The sequence below is a fragment of the Chenopodium quinoa genome, unplaced genomic scaffold, assembly GCF_001683475.1.
Source record: "Chenopodium quinoa cultivar QQ74 unplaced genomic scaffold, ASM168347v1, whole genome shotgun sequence".
Taxonomy (NCBI): Eukaryota; Viridiplantae; Streptophyta; class Magnoliopsida; order Caryophyllales; family Amaranthaceae; genus Chenopodium; species Chenopodium quinoa.
In genome coordinates, this window is record NW_018745024.1 from 3,987,373 (window position 1) to 4,006,246 (window position 18,874).

Sequence of the window (18,874 nt, forward strand, 5' to 3'; positions counted from 1 at the left end):
TACAAATAGATTAAAATTGTCTACCATGAAAATGTCAAAAAAACGCAAGGACGCCATGTAGAATTTTCCAAAAGCAAGATAAAAACAAGAGAAGAAAAACAGGAAACTACCAAAGGTAACTCTCCTTCTCCCTCATCGGCTAGAACATGTCCAGTTATGAGTAAAAGAGAGTAAATTTCTTCCAAGATTGCAGTTGGATCAGATCTGCCTCTGACCTGAAACAAAAGGATAAAGTTTAAAGTAAAAGGAATGGGAAGTTCAATAAGTAAATACACCGTGGAGCTAATTTCATAAAAGTACTTAGCTTGTTTCCAGAATAAGACAATACAGGCCAAGTGCATACTACATAATTGTTCATCTGGAAGGATTGTTTTTTAAATTTAACCTGTTCTTAAAACAGATACATAAGGATTGGATTATACGACCATGTATTAGTTATGTTGCTTCTATAAATCTGATTATATATTTCTTAAGCCCACTGGCTACAAATATACCTTAACTCTATTGCCCTACTATTGTAGATAAATGTTACATCAAAAACTAGACAAAGTCCATTAAAATAGGAAAAAGAGGGATTGGTAGGGTATATAATTGCAACTTATTGCAACAAACCACCAAGATGGCGGAGAAGTATATAAAAAGAAAAATTATGTAGATGCTTCCCACAAAAACTTTCACACAGTGATTGAATGCAGGAAAAAACAAATAAAATGATAATAAATTAAAATACAAATAAAAAAGAAGAGTTGTGTAAGCTGTTCAAAGGTAATAATGGAATAAGATACTTCAACACTGACCAACAATACAAATTGCAATACAAGCCAAGCAACTATTACGAATCCAGGGTATAATAAAATAAGATCATATAATTCAACTATTAAGAACGTACCTTATAAAAGTATTTAAAAAATAAACATATAGAAAATATATAAAGAACACACAGGGATAATTAAAATCATATGCATCAAAATAACAAATAAAAAAAAGGATATATGCTTTAAAGGATATGAGCGTATATTATGAAGGTATGGTAAATGAATGTGGACAAATTAAGCAAAGAACATGTAGGCATAATGAAACGAATAAGCAATGGACCAGAAGGGTCCAGAACACAGATCAGCCCCTCAGGTCCATTATAACCAAGTAAGTCAACTACCTGTTGAAGTTGAGCAAGGCGTTCCAAAAAGACTTTTGTAAGAAAAGGAACTGAATACTCAATTGATGCCCTTGCAATAAGACCATAAGAATTCAACCTTTCATCCATGCCTGTAAAAGAAGTAAATTGACAGAAATAAGCTGGAAATGAAAAAAAGATGACAACAAGACAACATTAAACACCTGAGGAAGGCAAATGCAACAATGTGGAGATTTAACAGCTATTATATGTACCAAAAATTGAAGCCTGCAGATAGTCATTGCTATCATCATCATTGAATGCTGTTGCAGAGGCAGCTACATCAAATATAGAACAGATATTAAACATTAAAACATTACAGACAACAGATATACAGGGGATACAAACCAAAACATGATATGCTTGACATCATACTTACTCTTCAATTCAGACTCCACAATCAATGCAAACAGAGAGGCAGCCGCACTAATTCCTTCTAATGGGATTGATGGAGTCCCATTACTACTCCCAGAAGGCTGCAAAGGCAACACAAAAAAAAAAAAAAAAAAAAAAAAAAAAAAAAAAAAAAAAAAGGTAACAAAATGCATAACAGTGAAAGTAGTGGTCACCAAGAAAAAAGAATAATGCAATAAAATCATACATACACAATCTTTGAAATTGAGAAGTGCAGCAGAAATGCTGAAGTTACACACAAACGCAAAGCAGTATAAACAAACTGAACTTTGAAAGGTCTAAAATCTAAATACAATGATAGGCGATTCATTTGAATTTGCAATCAATATTTTCAGGAAAAGCAGAACAGTACAAGCCAAAAGCCTTGAACCAATGGTATAAATTTGATTCTGATGGGAAAAACCCTAACCTTATGGAAAGACATCAGAACTACAAATGCCCAAGAAGACTATGAGTGAAAATTCCAGTTATAAACTGAGATAACCAATGAGGTTTATATGTTTTACTGAACAAAAGAACCTCTAGATGATAAAGAACTTGATTGTAAGGTGCTTATCTTTTTTTATCAAGACATCATTGTACCTTGCTTAAGAGAGGTAGGTTAAGTCTCTAACTTTATAACTAAAATTGAGCTTGACAAAAGAATTAACAATATCAACACAACACCTAGAAATCTCTTAAACAATCAAGTAGGAAAAAAGAATCAGGGGGCGTTTGGTTCACATAGTGGTATGGAGTTAAAATCATAAATGAAACTACGATGCATGGGTTTGGAACTTAATTCTTGATACCATGTGTTGGTTGAAATGGTTCTTCTCTAGAATGACCTTTTTTCCTTTTATTTGATTCTTAATACCATGTGTTTGGTTCATTGAATGACTTTTTTTTTCTTTTATTTAATACCTAAAGCATTGGTATGACAGTATGAGCCATACCCACCTCCCTCCAAGGTTCCTAAACTCCATACGTTGGGGATTTGAGGTATGGGTTTAAAAGTTTTAAATCATCAAGCAAACATATGGTATGTGTTTAGACCATTCTAAACCCATAACTCGTACCTAGGTTTCATAAACCAAACACCCCCTAAAAGAGTTATTGGATAAGCTATCAGGTACCCAAAACTTGTAAATTGATAACTATAACCGTACCCGGCAGCTTAATTTTCGGATTGGGTACCAATATGATATTTATAATGGTTCGAGTACCTTATTTTTTATTGAATATCAGATCAATTGGATTTTCAGATACTATTGCAAGAGCCAAAATTTATCCCCATTAATAGGTTTGATTTGACAGCATTATTGCTAGCCTTTCTACTCTTAATATAATAGCGGATCAACCGAATCGAGAGGGGAGGAACCACATTACAAAGAAAGATACAGATTCATACCGTCAGAATTGCAGTCCAAGTATCTAACAAGATATCACGTGCTACCCAACTCCACGTTTCCTCATCAGTCCCAGTCGCCATAAGTACTTTAACAACTTCACTCATCAAGCCAGATAACAGATTTATTGTTCCAAAAGGGCTGCAAAAAAACAAAAATGCAAAAATATTATGAATAAAATTAATAACTGTAAAGACAAACCCTTTCCTAGCAAAGTAAACAAAACACAGTCAAGATCAGGAACTAACCATATGGATTTCAAGAGTTGATCATACATAAATGGGGATGTAACAGTTGCTACAGCCAATAATGCTCGGCATCCATCAAGAAACTCACTGAACAAGCAACACAATAAGAAAAATCTATCTGAGATTTACATGCATCATATGATTACCTGCGACCAAATTTCAAAGATAACAATAGTACAAAAAACAATTGTTACAGGTCAACAAATACTAAGAGTCCAGGACAAAAATAACCAAGGGAGGGGTTTAAAAAGCATGTCCTTTAGACCTTTCACTTTTCCCAGATTCAATTGCACTTGATATAACATCTGGGGGATGAATCCATTGTATGATTCCAGATAGCAATTGTACTAGGTGGTGTTCTCGCATTTGAACATTATCTGTGCAGCATAAAATGTAGATGAAAAGGACAAGTCAGCAAGCCATGAATAGATGCTTGTGAAACAAATATAGATTCCGTACAATATGCAATTCCCTAATGGGCTAAAAAAATTGCCACATTTTGCAGTATAAATTGCCTTTGTCAATTAATAGTATGCAGAGAGTATAGAGTATTAGCCCTTTAGATAACTAAACAAAACCATAATAGTAAGTTGGAGTGAACAGCAGAGGTTGCTTATGCTAAATTGCCATATCATGACCAGCAGGCCGGCATGCTTTTAGTAATTCTGTTCTTAATTGTTAGAGGTTTCCTTGTCCTCTAGTGGTAATAGTATTATAATATTACTTCTAAGTATATTGGTTACTATCTAACAAAATAAATTTTCTTTGGGGAGGTACAGTGAACTGAATTATCTATCTCAATAATACTTTTTTTATTCGTGGTGCATTTGCCACTAAAGAAAACATATAGGTTAATTACAGGTAAAAGGTAATCCCTAATAATATCATCAAGACAGCAAAGTAAGGTTCCCATATAATTACAGAATAAAATAGAATATAAAAAGAATATAGAGGTAGGTACCGTCCATATATAATAACGGCTAGGAGGAAAAACATTCCCACCATCAGATTAATAAAACAACAAAATACCAACACCCACCAATCAAAGAAGATGACAAGTGACTCACACAATTAATCACACTGCACCAAAAATAGCCTCAAGGAAGGGTATATACTACGTATATCCCTATTGTTACCTCATTGAGCCTTCTAAATAAATATGGGAAGCCCAAGAAATAGGCAGTTTTAGGCACTTTTCTATAGAGAAGTTGGTAATGCAAATGATGCAAAAAGTATATGAAGCATATGAAAGGATTGACAGAATAGCATAACAAACAAAAACATAAACAATAACAGTAGTAGTAAAACTGGTATCTGTAGTTGTAATAATGATAGTAGTACTAGTAGAAGTAATAGTAATTGTGACAAAAGTATGACACAGGAAGGGCAGAATTCATAGTAGAAGCTTGGCTGTGAAGGTTAATTTTCATATTTATTATTGGGTTTTTTCCTTCTGGCCAGCAATTTTTAAGAGCTTCAAGACCACAGTTTATAATGTGCACCTGAGACAGGCACCTAAGCAAGAGGCAAAGCACACAAACCTTATGGGCTACGGGTGAAGTTAAATAGGCACGGAAAAGTGCACCCTTCCAGCCACCTTCAACCAGGTGCAGCACCTTGGGTCCTATTTGTCCGGTGACACGTGTGCGCATGAGAGAAAGAGTGAACTAGCAAAAGCTCTGGGCTAATTGTGAAGAAATTGCTTCAATTTGAACCCAATATCAGAAGCACTGATCACTGAAAACTCTTCTTTGTGAGTTAACTAGAAAGAATAAATATTGGCTGACAGCAGAGCTCTTGGAATTTATCTGTCTTTAACATTCTCTGTTACTCTCTGTTAACTCTTTCAATCTGTTTCTTCTGTGTCAATCATCATTTTCAACTTTTCCTTTTCGTCCTCTCTCAACCTCTTTGGTCAGCTATTAGCTCAAAAGCCCCTTGCTTGTGATGTGAAAATGCCAGGCAACAATTTTTATATTTATTTCTTACTTTTTCCTCCCTTTTTCTTTTCTTGTGTTCTAGGTAGGTAAGATCCCAGCTCCCCACCCTCCTTGTCATTGAAACAGTCACAAAACTCCATTCTCTTTTTTTCATTTTTCCAATTAGTAATTCATCATGGCTATACGTTTGTATTTGGGTGGCTCTTCTTCAGATATTTAATGCCATAATAGCCAAAAATATTAAGGTGCACCCCCATGCAAGAGGTGCTTGCCTTTTTTCTTGCACCTCATACAGTAATACAATTTAATTTTAATTTTAATTTTAATTTAGGACAGGCCATAGTTCAAAATACACGATTTTTGTCACAATTGTGGGAACAGCATGCTGTCCGGTAACGAATTTGATATGTTAATCACAAATCATGTCATGGTTGTGGCGATGCGAATTTGAATTCAAAGGTTTTATGATCGATGTAATTTGGGGAGAAATGAGGAATCTTTCACTGTATCTCCAAATAGCACGTAACGTTTTGGTGAAACAAGGGATATAACGTTCAATGCAGGGTGATTTGGGGTTGGAACATTTGATACAGACAAGATCTTGGGTTTTAGAAAAACACCGTCATCGATTTCGGTTTGGTTAATTGAAAATCCTTTACAATATGGCCCTGCCGAAACCATGTGGCCATATTTTTGCATCATGAGAACAACACAACTTTGATCTGGCCATCCATATGGAAAGTGGTAAAGCTGGTAAATTAAGGCTCTCCATTCTTATAATGATCAAATTTTTATGGCAGGTGTACAAATATAATTTCCAGTTCATACACCATAGCAGAAAATTACTCCTTCAATTTTTTACCACAATCCTCAAATCAACAAGATAGAGAACAGATACAACTATTATAAATGTGCTCCGTTCCTGCCTACAAAAATTTATAGCCTAAAAGCTTCAAAACATACCTGATGGAAATATATTTCCAGTTAAAGAGCAAAGTTGCACAATAAGCTTCCGAGCAGAAACTGCAATTGGACAGTCAAGCCAGTAGCCTTTGAGTGAAAACTTATGCCTCAAAGCTCCATAGAGATTCAACACCCAGCTAACATGCCCGCTTGAAAGCAAGATCTGCTGCCATGAAGGACCAGGCTACAGGAAGAATAAATGTAAACAATATTAGACAATAGCCAAGCCATGGTTATCAGCTTATGGAATTCTTCTCATTTAATACCAATTTATAATCTAGTCAGCAGCATACACAACCCTATTTAAGATCTTACTATGATATAAGTTGATGAGAAAGTAGTATCCATAAAAGCAAAGAAATGGATCAGCATACTACAATACAAGAGCCAGCAACAGATATCAGCAGAGTTATCCTTTTATGCAAAACAAATAAGGGACATCAAACATACACAACCATAGTAAACATGATCTTAGACTATGGGTTCCTTTTTTTAATATGCTGTTTGGAATATGCTGTGCTAACAAGAAACAAAATGCATAGAAGTGCACAAAATCAAGTTCCTTTTTAACAGTGCTGAAAAAGAGTATGTCAAGAGATGTTCAGTTAATACTATGAAGAAGAAATACTGCATACAAAATATTTAAACAAATTTTAAAAAAAAAAATTAAAAAAAAAGTGACAAATGAACTCCGTCATATAAAAATAAAAATTATGAGGACAAACAGCATTACCTGCACTATAACACATTCAGACCGCCAAGAAAAGACAGCATCATTTCTAGCTTTTACAGAAAAGACATCTACATTCGTTTTAGCACTGTCATCGGAGCTGTAACGGAAGTCCCAATTCAAAATTTGAAGCATTAGACGCATGGAAGCTGTGCAAACTTTAACTTCAGGGACCTCGGAATCAGATTCCACTATTCTGTTTGTAACACTTGCAGCAGCTTCTTGTGCCCAACTATAGAAAATCTATGTGTAAAAAAAAAAAGTTATAATAAAAGATCAGACTAGAATAATAATGTGCAAATTTAGACATACACACACATGGGATCAAATTAGATGTATCGTTAAAAGTGATGACTGCAAGGGATTTCCAAATATTGATTAATCACATCTATGGCTAAATCACTAAGAGAAGCATGTGTGAGAAAGAAAACATATACTATACGTAAATAATACGTTTTTAAGTGTTTTGTTTATATGTACAATATGTTGCTTAGACTGGCTGATATGTTAGATATATGTATCAAGGCATATGAGTTAAAAATTCTATATATAATGCATATTCTTGGTCCAAGATGAAAGAGTCCACAAACATGTAGGTATACTGAAAATCAGACTCTGGGAGTTGAAAAGAAATGTAGAATCAAGTAATATTACAGCAAGTATGAATGTGTGTATAGGTGACCCAACATGTGTGAAGGATTTAAGTTGATAAGGATCTCAAGCCATCAGATATTAAATATTCAGTAGCTTGGATTATACAAAGTATTTGTATAGTCCTTGGCATTTCCACACAAATAATTTAAATGCACATATTTTCTTCAATATAAGTCTACAATTTCAGACTTCTTCCTCCTATCAAATAAAATTAAAACCATCAACACATTCAATCTTCCTCCTATATGACACACTCCTTCCATTTCACAATAACTGTTATAGTTTCAAAATAATTACACTTTACATTTTACCCTTTTTTAGATATATAGCCTACATTATAATATTCATTTTGTTTCTAATTTCATCCCACTTCCCTACCGCTCAACATTTACATTGTACTTTTCCCACTTCTCTCTCACTTGGCAATCTTTTTCTTGGTTCTTGTGGAAAGTGAACTATAAATATTTAATTGAAAAGGAGGGCGTAAATGATTTCTATTGATTACTTGTCAAATTTCCAGCAAATTAAGTTGCTTCACATTTGCACATCCTGATGTCCTTCGCAACTCAAACCCCTAAAAGCCCCATTTCCTCTTTTTATTATATCTCTCCTCTCCTTCCTCTCCATTATTTTAGTTGGCAAGTAATCCATCAATCTAAAGTTAAGCTAGATAATCCATAGCGCCTGTCCAGCCATACCCTCCATTAACAATGGTGACTCTACCAAACGACAGAGGCAAGTATAGGGCAGCAACTACAATTATAATATTCTATTGGTGTCTTATCTTCATAAAACTCCTAATTTTTTCATATAATTTTATTTATTGAAAATCCTGTAATTAACAGAAATTATAATGTAGATTTCATACTTAATCAGAGTTTGTAAGATATTGCCAAGTTTAATGTTACTAAGGATATGCTATATTGAATTATGGGCTTCTCCTATGCCTGCTTCTCTATCTTATGAAATGGTACCCAATTGGATCAGAACTTAGGCTCTCTGCTCTTCATTTTTGTAAATGTAGACTAAATCCTTTTCATGAAAACTTTCTAACACCTTTGCTACCTGAATTAAGTCAATTTACAGAAGACCATAGCGAGACTTTAAAATTAGAGGAGATTTGGTGGGTAATAAACTCCTATGAAAAAGGAGAAATTGATGCAAAAAAGGTTGAAAATTCTGAAAAGATAAGAAGAATTATGGAAAAACTAACACCAGACAGGTGGTAAAAAATTTGCTCAACTCCCAAGGCTCAGCAGCCTCCAAGGCTCAACTGCTCAAGTCTGATGATGAAGACTTAATAGTTTTAGGGTAACCATATCCCATTGGAAGAAGTGAAAGGTGGAAGAGAGGGTTTTGCACACTCTTACCGTCCCCAAATGAGGGGAAACAAGCACTCATACCTCTTATAAAACAAATTGTGCAGCTAACAAAATATTCCACGAGTGAGACTCTTATCTCAGCCATCAGATTAACATATTGGCTCTTCTCAGTTTATCTTACATGCATATATTAGTGTGCATATGTTTGTATACTCATGCGCAGATGTTTGTAGAGTGTGCACAGTGCACATCTGTGTGTAATCGCTATAATGTAAGGAAAGACAAGAATATTCAAATAATAAGATGATAACCTTCAGGTAGTCCAGCTCCAGTGACATCCTGCACTGCTCATGGAACTCTCTAGGAAGGCCCATGGCAGTTGAAGTGGAAGGAGAAAATTCAGATACCTGAAAAGAAAATGTAATTTCATAATATGCTCATAAATAGTTCCTTTCTTCAGAAGAAGGCCAAGGGGAAATTAAGAAAAGCGTCAGAATATAATTGTTAGAATAGCAAGAATTACCAGAGATTCAAGGAAATTTATACCAGTGAATTGAACATCCACACCATGACAGCCAGTAATTGCCTGCTTTATCTGCAAAAACAACGTTAAGTGACATTAGTTTGTTTATGACCATCGACTAGGACATAAAACTTAATACAAAGGGTGCCAATTGGGGATAGGATTGAGAACAATGGAAGGGGGGATGGACACTAGTGGTAGCCAATGTATAAAAAAGCTCAAGGCGCACTAAAGCGATAGGGGTTCTGCTGCGCCTAGGCGCGCCTCATTGGCTGAAGTGCGCCTTGGGTGCGCCTTAGGTGCGCCTCATGCGCTTCAGGCGCTTTTTGTGCGCCTAACCCAAAACGCCTCGCCCAGACTAAAATAAGCGCTCACCCTGATCGCCTTGCGCCTCAGCACCTAGGCGCGTTTTTTCAAACACTGGTGGTAGCAAGGGAGGGTGATAAGTAACCCAAAAAAAATTGCCCGTATATCAAGTTATAGGTCATAAGGACAAACATGAGAAGACACTGTCCATTCTTGGGTTTTTTCCTAGCTAAAAAAATGGACTATTCAAAGAAGGGGCTAAAAAATAAATATAGGACTCCTCTGCAAAATTGCAAGTAGTGCTAGCCAAAAGCTTTAAACAGATATATTATACTAACTCTTTTTCATAATATTCTAAATACATTCCTTATAGTCCATTTCAAATAGTTCTTAACACTTTCACTTTATTCCATGTTTGGCAAACTCCTTTTACTACCATCCCTTAGCTCACATTATTTACACACTTCCACCCACCTTCTCTTTTTTTTTTTTTTCCTTACATCCACCATCAATTTTACACTTCCTCTCTTACTTTATAATTTAAACACCATTTCTAACACCATCCACATTTTTACCGACTCTTTTACTTTTTTTTTTTTTATATATATATATATGTACAAACAGGAAATGTTAAGAACATTATGAAACAGAGTTAGTAGAACTCAAGCGGATTCATAACATGACAATTATAAGAAAATAAAAAGGGACAAAAAATGAGTACAAAAATCAAAACATACTTAATAAAGCTAGCATATGTTAGCATCAGTTGCCATCTCAGAGTCAATGAAATCAGTAGGATATGAAAAAAGGAGTTTGTATCAATCTTTTTCTTTTTTTTTTTAAATTACATTGTACTAAAAAAGCAGGAGCAACATGTGAGCATAATATTATTCGCTAATAAAAACCTTCCAACATCTCAAAAGAGCTCAATGAGAGCAAATAAAACAAATCACTAACAAGCAAACCACCCAATGACTCAAACAATGAAGACAGCGTTGCCATAAATCTTCAAGAAGCAACATGTCAATCTAAGAGCTATCATATGTTTCTATGTTTCCAAGAGACTTCATAGAGAGCATTCATTGGTCAGCAGCTCACACATGTGGTAAGGGATCTATGTCATCTAACAACTAAAAAAGAAGTTTTAAATAAATCCCTAAGTGGAAACAGCTTCACTGAACACCAAACAATAATGGTATACAGGATATGTTTGAACCCCCTCTGTCCCTCTCACTTCAATGATAGGCATACCTTGAATCATACTAACTTTAACACAAGGAAAACAAGTTTGGAATAATACAAGTCTCAAGTAAAACCATTAATCATGTAACCCAAATAAAAATGCATTTACAGTGATCAAACTAATCGGCACTAGTCTTCAAAAAAAAAAAAAAAAAAAAAGGAACTAATCGGCATTATAAATCTTCTTCATATGACAAAAAAGAGAAAGGTAAAACATGTGTACTGATCACAGGGATAAAACAGATAAAAGCTTGGACATTTCATAAAGTAAACATTCAATCAAAGCTAAATATTGAGGAGTCGGTATGCAGAAAAGAAAAGGATACAGAAATCCAGATCCATTTTAGAAATATAGAAGCTTTTAGCTGTACAAGACAAAAGTGTAAGTTCAGTGGAAACATTCTTCTGTACCTGAAATAGAAATGCCTCCTTCTCAGAAGCCACAAACTCTAACCTGCACACAGAGCATTTTTCTTTGAGTTTAATCCAAATGGATAATGATTCAACTAAGCAAACTCACAAAATCAATTCAGTTAAGCAATTTGGTCCCTTGGAAAAAGTTCAAATCTCACTTAGGCCAAAAAAAAAAAAAGGAAGCATAAGCTTCAGCAAAAGTTTTGTTTAACTTAATAGCATGCACTCTGCTCTCTCCATCTCTCAAAAGGTTTCTTAAACTAAACAGTCCACATCCCCATTTTATGCCGCCAGTCCGCCAGATTCCTTTTGCACAACCTGCATTTTTCCTCAGGCTTGAATGTTTTGAAGGTCCAGTTTATCTTCTTATGCTTCAAAATTCATGGTATTTTCTATTGCCGACCCTTTTTACCAATTTCTGCTGTGCAAAATTTTAATGTCAGGAAACTTGAGATATTCTTTCTGTTGCTTAATGCATAAAGGGCCAAAGGGGCCATCTGTCCCAGTGTGGTAATAGAACTGTATGTTCCATCAAATGCTCTGCTTCCATAACAATATTCTGAGCTCTCCCCTGTTTTCGCTATATGTCCCTTGCCTAGTGGCACTAAACTAAGTACATTCTTGCTGCCAGCATCCCTGGTAACCCCTGCAAGTTTGTTGGTAAGAGGAAGAGCAACATACTTTTCAAGGTTGATGCAGCATTCTCAATGGAATAGGAACAAGATTCGAGAACATCTATCTTGATAGCAGGAATGGTTCTCTATATAACCTTTTAGAAAATAGAATTGAGGGTATCTACAAAATGTACAAATATAATTATAAGCAAGTGTTAAAGCCTGGGTAAGCTTGGGATAGTATTCAGATAAGATTAAAGACAAAAGGTAGTAGAATATCTGCTATCTGGTGATGTGACAAGACCCACACTAAGGGTTGAAGACTAGTAAACTCCCCATGGTCTGTCCTCAAATAAGGTTAGTTTAGAATTAAAAGGTCAAGGTTATGTAGATGGCATCAATAGTGGCAAACATGACCTAAAAGACCATAAGAAATAAAAATCTTAGAACAATATCATGTCATAAGACTTTTTAAGACACTTTAAACAAAAAAAAAAAAAAAAAAAAAAAAAAATCTGTTTTGAACATGGCACCTATGATGATTTATCCAGACCTAAAAACCTTAAAAAAATTTGATAAAAAATATAAATAAAAATCAAGGTTCCAACCGCAACTGCAGCAATGTAGGGCCTGATCTATTCACCTTATTTTTACTTATCTCAAGAAAAATAAGTGCAAATAAGATAAGTTCAAGAAAAATAAGTTCTAGTTAGGGTTGACAAGAGTTGCCCAAATTCAAATTACAACTAATAAGGATAGTATAAGGGACCATTGGGTTTGTACAAAGTAAACGGAATGGAATGAACAAAGGAAAAGAAAGAGAATGGAATGAAAATCCCTAAAATTTACTAGGTTGCTTGTTTTAAAAAACAAAGAGAAACCAGCCACCAGTCCCACTACCACCACACAACATCCTATCTCCTTCACTTCCCACCCTTTCCAGCCACCCCACCATTCGCCGCACCTCCCCCACTCCCAATAAAAAGCACAACCACTAAACAAAACATTTGCCTCATAACAGGTTTTGCTAAGTAGTAGATCTAGTAGCTCTTGAATTATTGTTCCCAACCTTACAATTAACCTTTCAAATAAAGACAGAAAGTGACTAAGTAATTTTGGTGTGAAAAACTGGACGATCCAGCTAGCACACCATGATAGTTTGGAATGGATAAAAACCACAATCCAAGTGCAAAAGCAGGTAAAATTAGCAAGGGAGGGAGAAAATTAGGTAACTATGATATAGACAATCCTATATGTAATAAACCACTCTTCATTAACAAAACCCTGGATGATTACTTAACTAAAGTGCATAGTTTTTTTTTTTTAAATTTATATATATATATATATATATATATATATATATATATATATATATATATATATATATATATATATATATATATATATATATATATATATATATATATATATAATACTCCTTCCTTAGTATGAGAGGCACTTCCCTTGGTGCCATTGAAGTGGAAATCTTTATTACTCCCTTGTTCTTAATTTAACCGTCACACTTCCCATTTATGTTCATCCCAATATAATTTATAAGAGTTATAGATACTGCTATATAAACATCAAGCTAGTCGTCCTTTTATGAAATATACCCACTAATAAATTATCACTTCTCTTCCCACCAAAAGTTAGTGTCCCACACCATCTCTCATTCAATTACAAAATTTATAGTTCGATCGCATTTACATTTCAATTTATTATTATATAATAGCCAAGCCAACATGTACTTATTGCATAAAACAATGGGCAAAGCTTGGAAGACTATTAAATTGGGACAGAGGGAGTTCAAAGCAAAAAATTAATTTAGAAAACCAGTATAGTAAATTTATAACTGCAGAAGTGCTAAGTGAGTTACACAGCAGGAGGACCCTTTCCTCATGATCCAACCAATCTCATTTTACCCCTTAATGCATTAATGCTACTAGGATGATATGAAAATCATATCATATATTATCAGCATGTGCACAACAAGAACAATTTTCCCGCCATCAGAAATCATAGATCTTAAAACTCACCAGCCTCTTTTTAATAACTGAGCAGCCACAGAAGAAATCTTTGTTTGAACGTAACCTTCAGATGAGCTTGCATGCTGCATGACAAAGCACAAACAGAAACTGGAAGAAGGAAGAGAAAAGTAAGTAAAACAAAGGCCAAATTGTTCATCTGAACAAGATACATCAAGATGTTTCCCCGTAATAACGCTGTTTAATGATTGAATAATTCATTATAAAAATTAAATTAAACTAAATTAAATTAAAAGCAATGCCATATTCTTAACATAATAAACAAATTAGATAGAATGTTCAGACTTGGTACTTGGTAGTGACATGTCAATGTGTACAAGAAATGAACTAAGTTAGTTTCAACCCATAAACTCAGACAACTGAACCTGATGCTGTTTATGTTCTGTAAGTCTCATGCTTATGTATTTATAAAAAAAGTTGATTGTCATGGGCCCAGTTGCCCACCCTAACTGAAAGTTCAACGTAGCATAGTCCAAATTTTAGAGGTTTAAAACATATTAAACCATCCTTGGTCTGAGAAAAAATTGTGAATGAAAGATTATATAGTAGCATATTGTCTCACTTTGCTGGTGTCTACCTCAGACAATTTATAAAAAATTTGCATGTTCCAGGTCCAAACTGAAGTGTCAAGTAACCCCGAGAGTCACAATACAAGTACTTTAAGTAAAATTCAAAGTTTCTAACATATGTCAAAATGTTTACAAAAAGCACAAAAACACGACTGGAAAAATGTTTTCGAACTCTAGCCCAATCAAAAGTCATCAAATTTCTAATTCAACAAATAAACTCACTTAATCAAGCTTCCTTTATCCACAGGTGTGAGAATCCCCCATTCTCTAAGAGCTGCATCTCGGATTGCAGCAGCAGCCTGAAACCTTGCATTTGCCACTTGAGAATTCTCTGGAGCAAAGTAAAAAAAAAAGGGAAGTTTAGTAATAGATAAAAAAAATAAAAAGAAAAACTGAAAAACTTTGGCAAGAATACAGCCATTGCCAAAGCCCATCCAAGGATATAAAATATATTTAGTTTTTGGTTTCAAACACACATCGAATAAGTATAGTTGGCCGGCAATTTCTAGGTGTCTCCAGCTAAACAAAAAGAGTGAACACGTTTGATTAATTAATACTAGGTGCAGATAATCCAACCACCCAATCAACCTTCTTCCATCCATACAATTTCCCCCAACTCCCCAAGACTTTCACAATCACAAGTTCCCAAACATTCTCCCAGTTTATATTCCTCTAAAAGGTACGCCAAAGTAATCAAGGGAAAGGATATTAAAATCCCACTTTAACAAAAAAAACTCTCCAAGTTGAAAACTAGAAATAAGATATCAACGTTTGATCTTGAAATCGACTCAATTCCGCAAATTCAAGAACACCTTCTAATCCTAAAACAAATAATATCATCATATACATTCATCTGAAAAACAATTAGGTTTCCTCTTACTCCCTAAAGTTTTAAATCCCTCCATTGTACTCTCTAAGTCACTCTTTTGCATCCTCTCAAGCTAGCATAATAACCTAGACCTGGCAATTCTAACCCAAACCCGACCCAAATGAGCCAACTCGTGACCCAAAATTAACCCAAAAACATCGACCCAATTTTAACCCGAATCTACTCGATTTGTACCCGCCCTGAAAATGATATTGACCCGACCCGAAGTTGACCCAATACCCGAAATGACCTGACCTAAAATTGACCTAACCCGTTCAAATCCGATAACCGAAATGTCTCAAACTAAAATTACCTTATAGATGAACTAAAAATGTCTAGTGCCAAAAATGACTCAAATTGTTCGTCTCCAACCGTAGCCAATCTCATAAACCGAATTGACATTTCTTATTATAGCAAAAACAAAACATAAAACTATCGATTTGAGCTTGATCACAAATAAAACAACCTAAACATACCCGAACATACTCCACCCGAAAAGGGTATGACCCGAACATACCTAATCCGAACCCGAACTCAACCCGATACTCGACCCAAGTTACCCGAAACCCGAACTGACCCAATCCGAAATTAACCCGACCCAAATAACCTGTTTGCTAGTTCTATACTAACCACAATGGTAATAAAATATGTGACAACGGACTCATGCATCTAAAAACATCAATCATCATCACCACATATTAGCAAGAATCCAAGCACTATCACCCACAAGGCTACAAGCCCTTACCTCTCGATCACAACCAAGTCACCTTATTATAAGGTTTTTTAATATTTCTATGTATCAGCCGTCTCTTTAATACTTTCTTTAATACTTTATTTTGCCTCGGGAGCCACAAAAACACATTGGCATTGCAAAATGGTGTTAAATCTCAAAAGAACATCTCCTAACGGGTTATTTAGCACTTTGACACCTTCACGGTATAAATTGTGGTGAGCAAAATGGCCCCTAAACTTATTTAGCAAATCCTTTTCAAGAAAAGAGTGATAAAATTGTAGTGATGATTTTCAATAATCTAAGCTAACTCAACTAAAATTGCCACTAAAGCATCACATCCCAACCATCCTAGGCCAATGATATCCCAACTAACCTCCCATTAAATCTTCATATCTAGGCCAATATCAAAATCTTGTACAATGACCAGATTTTCTACAGCATCATTATTTCATAATAGGTGAGTCAGTGATAACCTCTTACAAAAATATAAAAAAAAAACTCCTTAAGAACTCATGCGGACACTCTTCAACCCAAGGACAATCACAGTTCCTACTTCTCCTCCCATTTACTACAAATAAGTATACCCCTGTGTCGCCCATCAACCATTCAACATTTCACATCTTCAAAGTTCTACTATGCTTTTCCCGCAAAAAACCACCTCCTCCACCTCATTATTAAGATACATGGTATTAAACTTGTCTTCCTCAAAACATAATTGATCAACCAGTGCAATCTCCCGCAAAAGTTAGACCCTTCATTCTCGAGATCCCAAAAACCCTCCTTAATCCATACCTTTAAAATATCCTTTAACAATTCACTCTCTCATAATCATAAACCTTACTCAACCTAGCCTCCTCCAACAATCCAAATTAGAAGCCCACATTTTGATGAATAGCCTCTTTGATATCCTGTGAAACTATTAACTTGCCCAGTCAACAAAATGGATGGATATGATACTTCAATAAGATACAATACAATTGTCAAGACACTGACATTCAATTCCATCACCAACGAGCATCAAGCACGCTCCTCCATCAAGAACTAAATATTATTTCTTTCTACCAAAGAGCTAAACTGGACAGGGGCCAAAACCCAAATATAAATTAATCAACAAAACTTATGCTCACCAAGAATAAATTTGCAAGCTTGATATGGCTGAGGAGATTGACTGAGTGACAAAATAGTAGCCTCGGCAGCAGCAGGATTTACATGCATCTGACAGAGATGCGAGGAAAGTGGCAACTATGATCATGTTCTATAGAATGAAACAGCGAGAGGAGATAGTAGAAACAATTTTTAATATGTGAGGCATGTACATTTCAGTTCAATCAAACAGCAGTGCATTAGAGAATCAAAACAAAAAGGGGACATGTACAATTTCAGATTCTAATTTAACCAAAAATGGCATAAGCTTGGGCACTCAATGCATAGTCGGAAGACCAAAAAATACGCTCTTACAAACTATACATAGCTTCCAGCTACATCAACACCCATAACAATTAGTACAGTAAGTACACGAAACTTATACACAAACAAAATGAGGGTAATTGCACCCGAAACAATTGGTACTCCAATGTTCACGCATAAAAAACAAAATGGGGGTGACAAATATTAGGCGAAAACAGAATCGCGAACTACACTAACAATTGGTACTCCAAACAAATACACAAACAAAATGGGATAACAAAAATCAGGCGAAAACAATGTTACAGATCAAATCCCAATAACAATTATTACTCCAAATACATTATAAAAACAAAATGGGTGTGGCAAAATTTAATCGAAACCCGATATTACATATTAAACAGAGCTCCTAATTTCAAACTAAACTAAATTGACAAAATTAGCAATAGAAGAAGAACCTGAATTGAACTGCAAGCAAGTTCAATTGTACGCATTATAGATTGAAGACGACCCAAATCATTGCCATTATCTCCTTGCATACTTCGAAATTTGAGTACCTTAACAAAAAAAAATAATGAAGTTTCGAATTCGATGAATTATATGAATGAATAAAATAAAAATGGAAGATGAACTAACCAGTGGTTACGAAGAAATTGAAGAAAGTAAAGATGAAAAGAGAGCCACTTCTAACGGCCGTGCGGTGGTCGTTTAATTGAATCGGTAGGCCGTGTTTGAAGCTCGAAGTGTTGAGACGGCGATTTCCGGCGAGTGTTGGTTGCGTCCTCGACGGATGGTTTTTTCAGTGTTTTGGGATTTGTGCTGGTAGTCGTATAACTCGTATTTAGAAAGTCATTTAATTTTTTTTTTTTTTAACATACAATTACAAATTTAAGAGCGATTTCCGTATATAATGCTAAAATAAAAAATAATCCGTGTGTTTTTAAAAAATATTTCCCACAATACCGTTCACGTAAGCTCGGATTTTTGGTTTGTTTTTTGGCTATTAATAAACCGCTAATAAAGATTGCGGTTCTACACAAATTAGAACCGCTAATGGTATTAGAGGTTCTTCAAATAGAACCTCTAATACCATTAGCGGTTTTATTTGAAGAACCTGTAATGTTTAGAGGTTCTTTAAATAGAACCTCTAATGCTATTAGCGGTTCTATTTGAAGAACCTCTAATACCATTAGCGATTCTATTTGAAGAACCTATAATGGTTAGAGGATCTTTAAATAGAACCTCTAATGGTATTAGCGGTTCTATTTGAAGAACCTCTAATACCATTAGCGGGTCTATTTGAAGAATCTAAACATTAAGCCT

General features: G+C 34.9%; 1 protein-coding gene across 5 annotated transcripts in view; it reads right to left on the reverse strand.

Annotated features, from left to right (window-relative positions):
- The window catches only part of LOC110708332 (exportin-4-like), a 34,473-nt gene extending 15,868 nt beyond the window's left edge, over positions 1-18,605 (reverse strand). Inside the window, exons 1-17 of one of the 5 annotated variants that reach the window (XR_002508707.1) lie at positions 18,188-18,598; positions 18,010-18,108; positions 17,275-17,362; positions 14,769-14,877; positions 13,969-14,067; positions 11,316-11,358; positions 9,357-9,428; positions 9,145-9,240; positions 6,861-7,100; positions 6,128-6,311; positions 3,490-3,601; positions 3,225-3,311; positions 2,979-3,117; positions 1,554-1,650; positions 1,390-1,452; positions 1,157-1,266; positions 111-215 (exon numbers count right to left, since the gene is read on the reverse strand). Coding sequence is in view for 4 of the 5 variants with exons in the window: in XM_021886439.1 (XP_021742131.1) it covers positions 111-215; positions 1,157-1,266; positions 1,390-1,452; positions 1,554-1,650; positions 2,979-3,117; positions 3,225-3,311; positions 3,490-3,601; positions 6,128-6,311; positions 6,861-7,100; positions 9,145-9,240; positions 9,357-9,428; positions 11,316-11,358; positions 13,969-14,067; positions 14,769-14,877; positions 17,275-17,362; positions 18,010-18,090 (1,725 nt within the window). In the remaining variant the exon portion in view is untranslated. Of the gene's footprint in view, positions 1-110; positions 216-1,156; positions 1,267-1,389; positions 1,453-1,553; positions 1,651-2,978; positions 3,118-3,224; positions 3,312-3,489; positions 3,602-6,127; positions 6,312-6,860; positions 7,101-9,144; positions 9,241-9,356; positions 9,429-11,315; positions 12,028-13,968; positions 14,068-14,768; positions 14,878-17,274; positions 17,363-18,009; positions 18,109-18,187 lie in introns of those variants that run through there. The other 4 variants (XM_021886439.1, XM_021886440.1, XM_021886441.1 and 1 more) reach the window with 4 other exon arrangements.
- Positions 18,606-18,874: the final 269 nt, after the last annotated feature.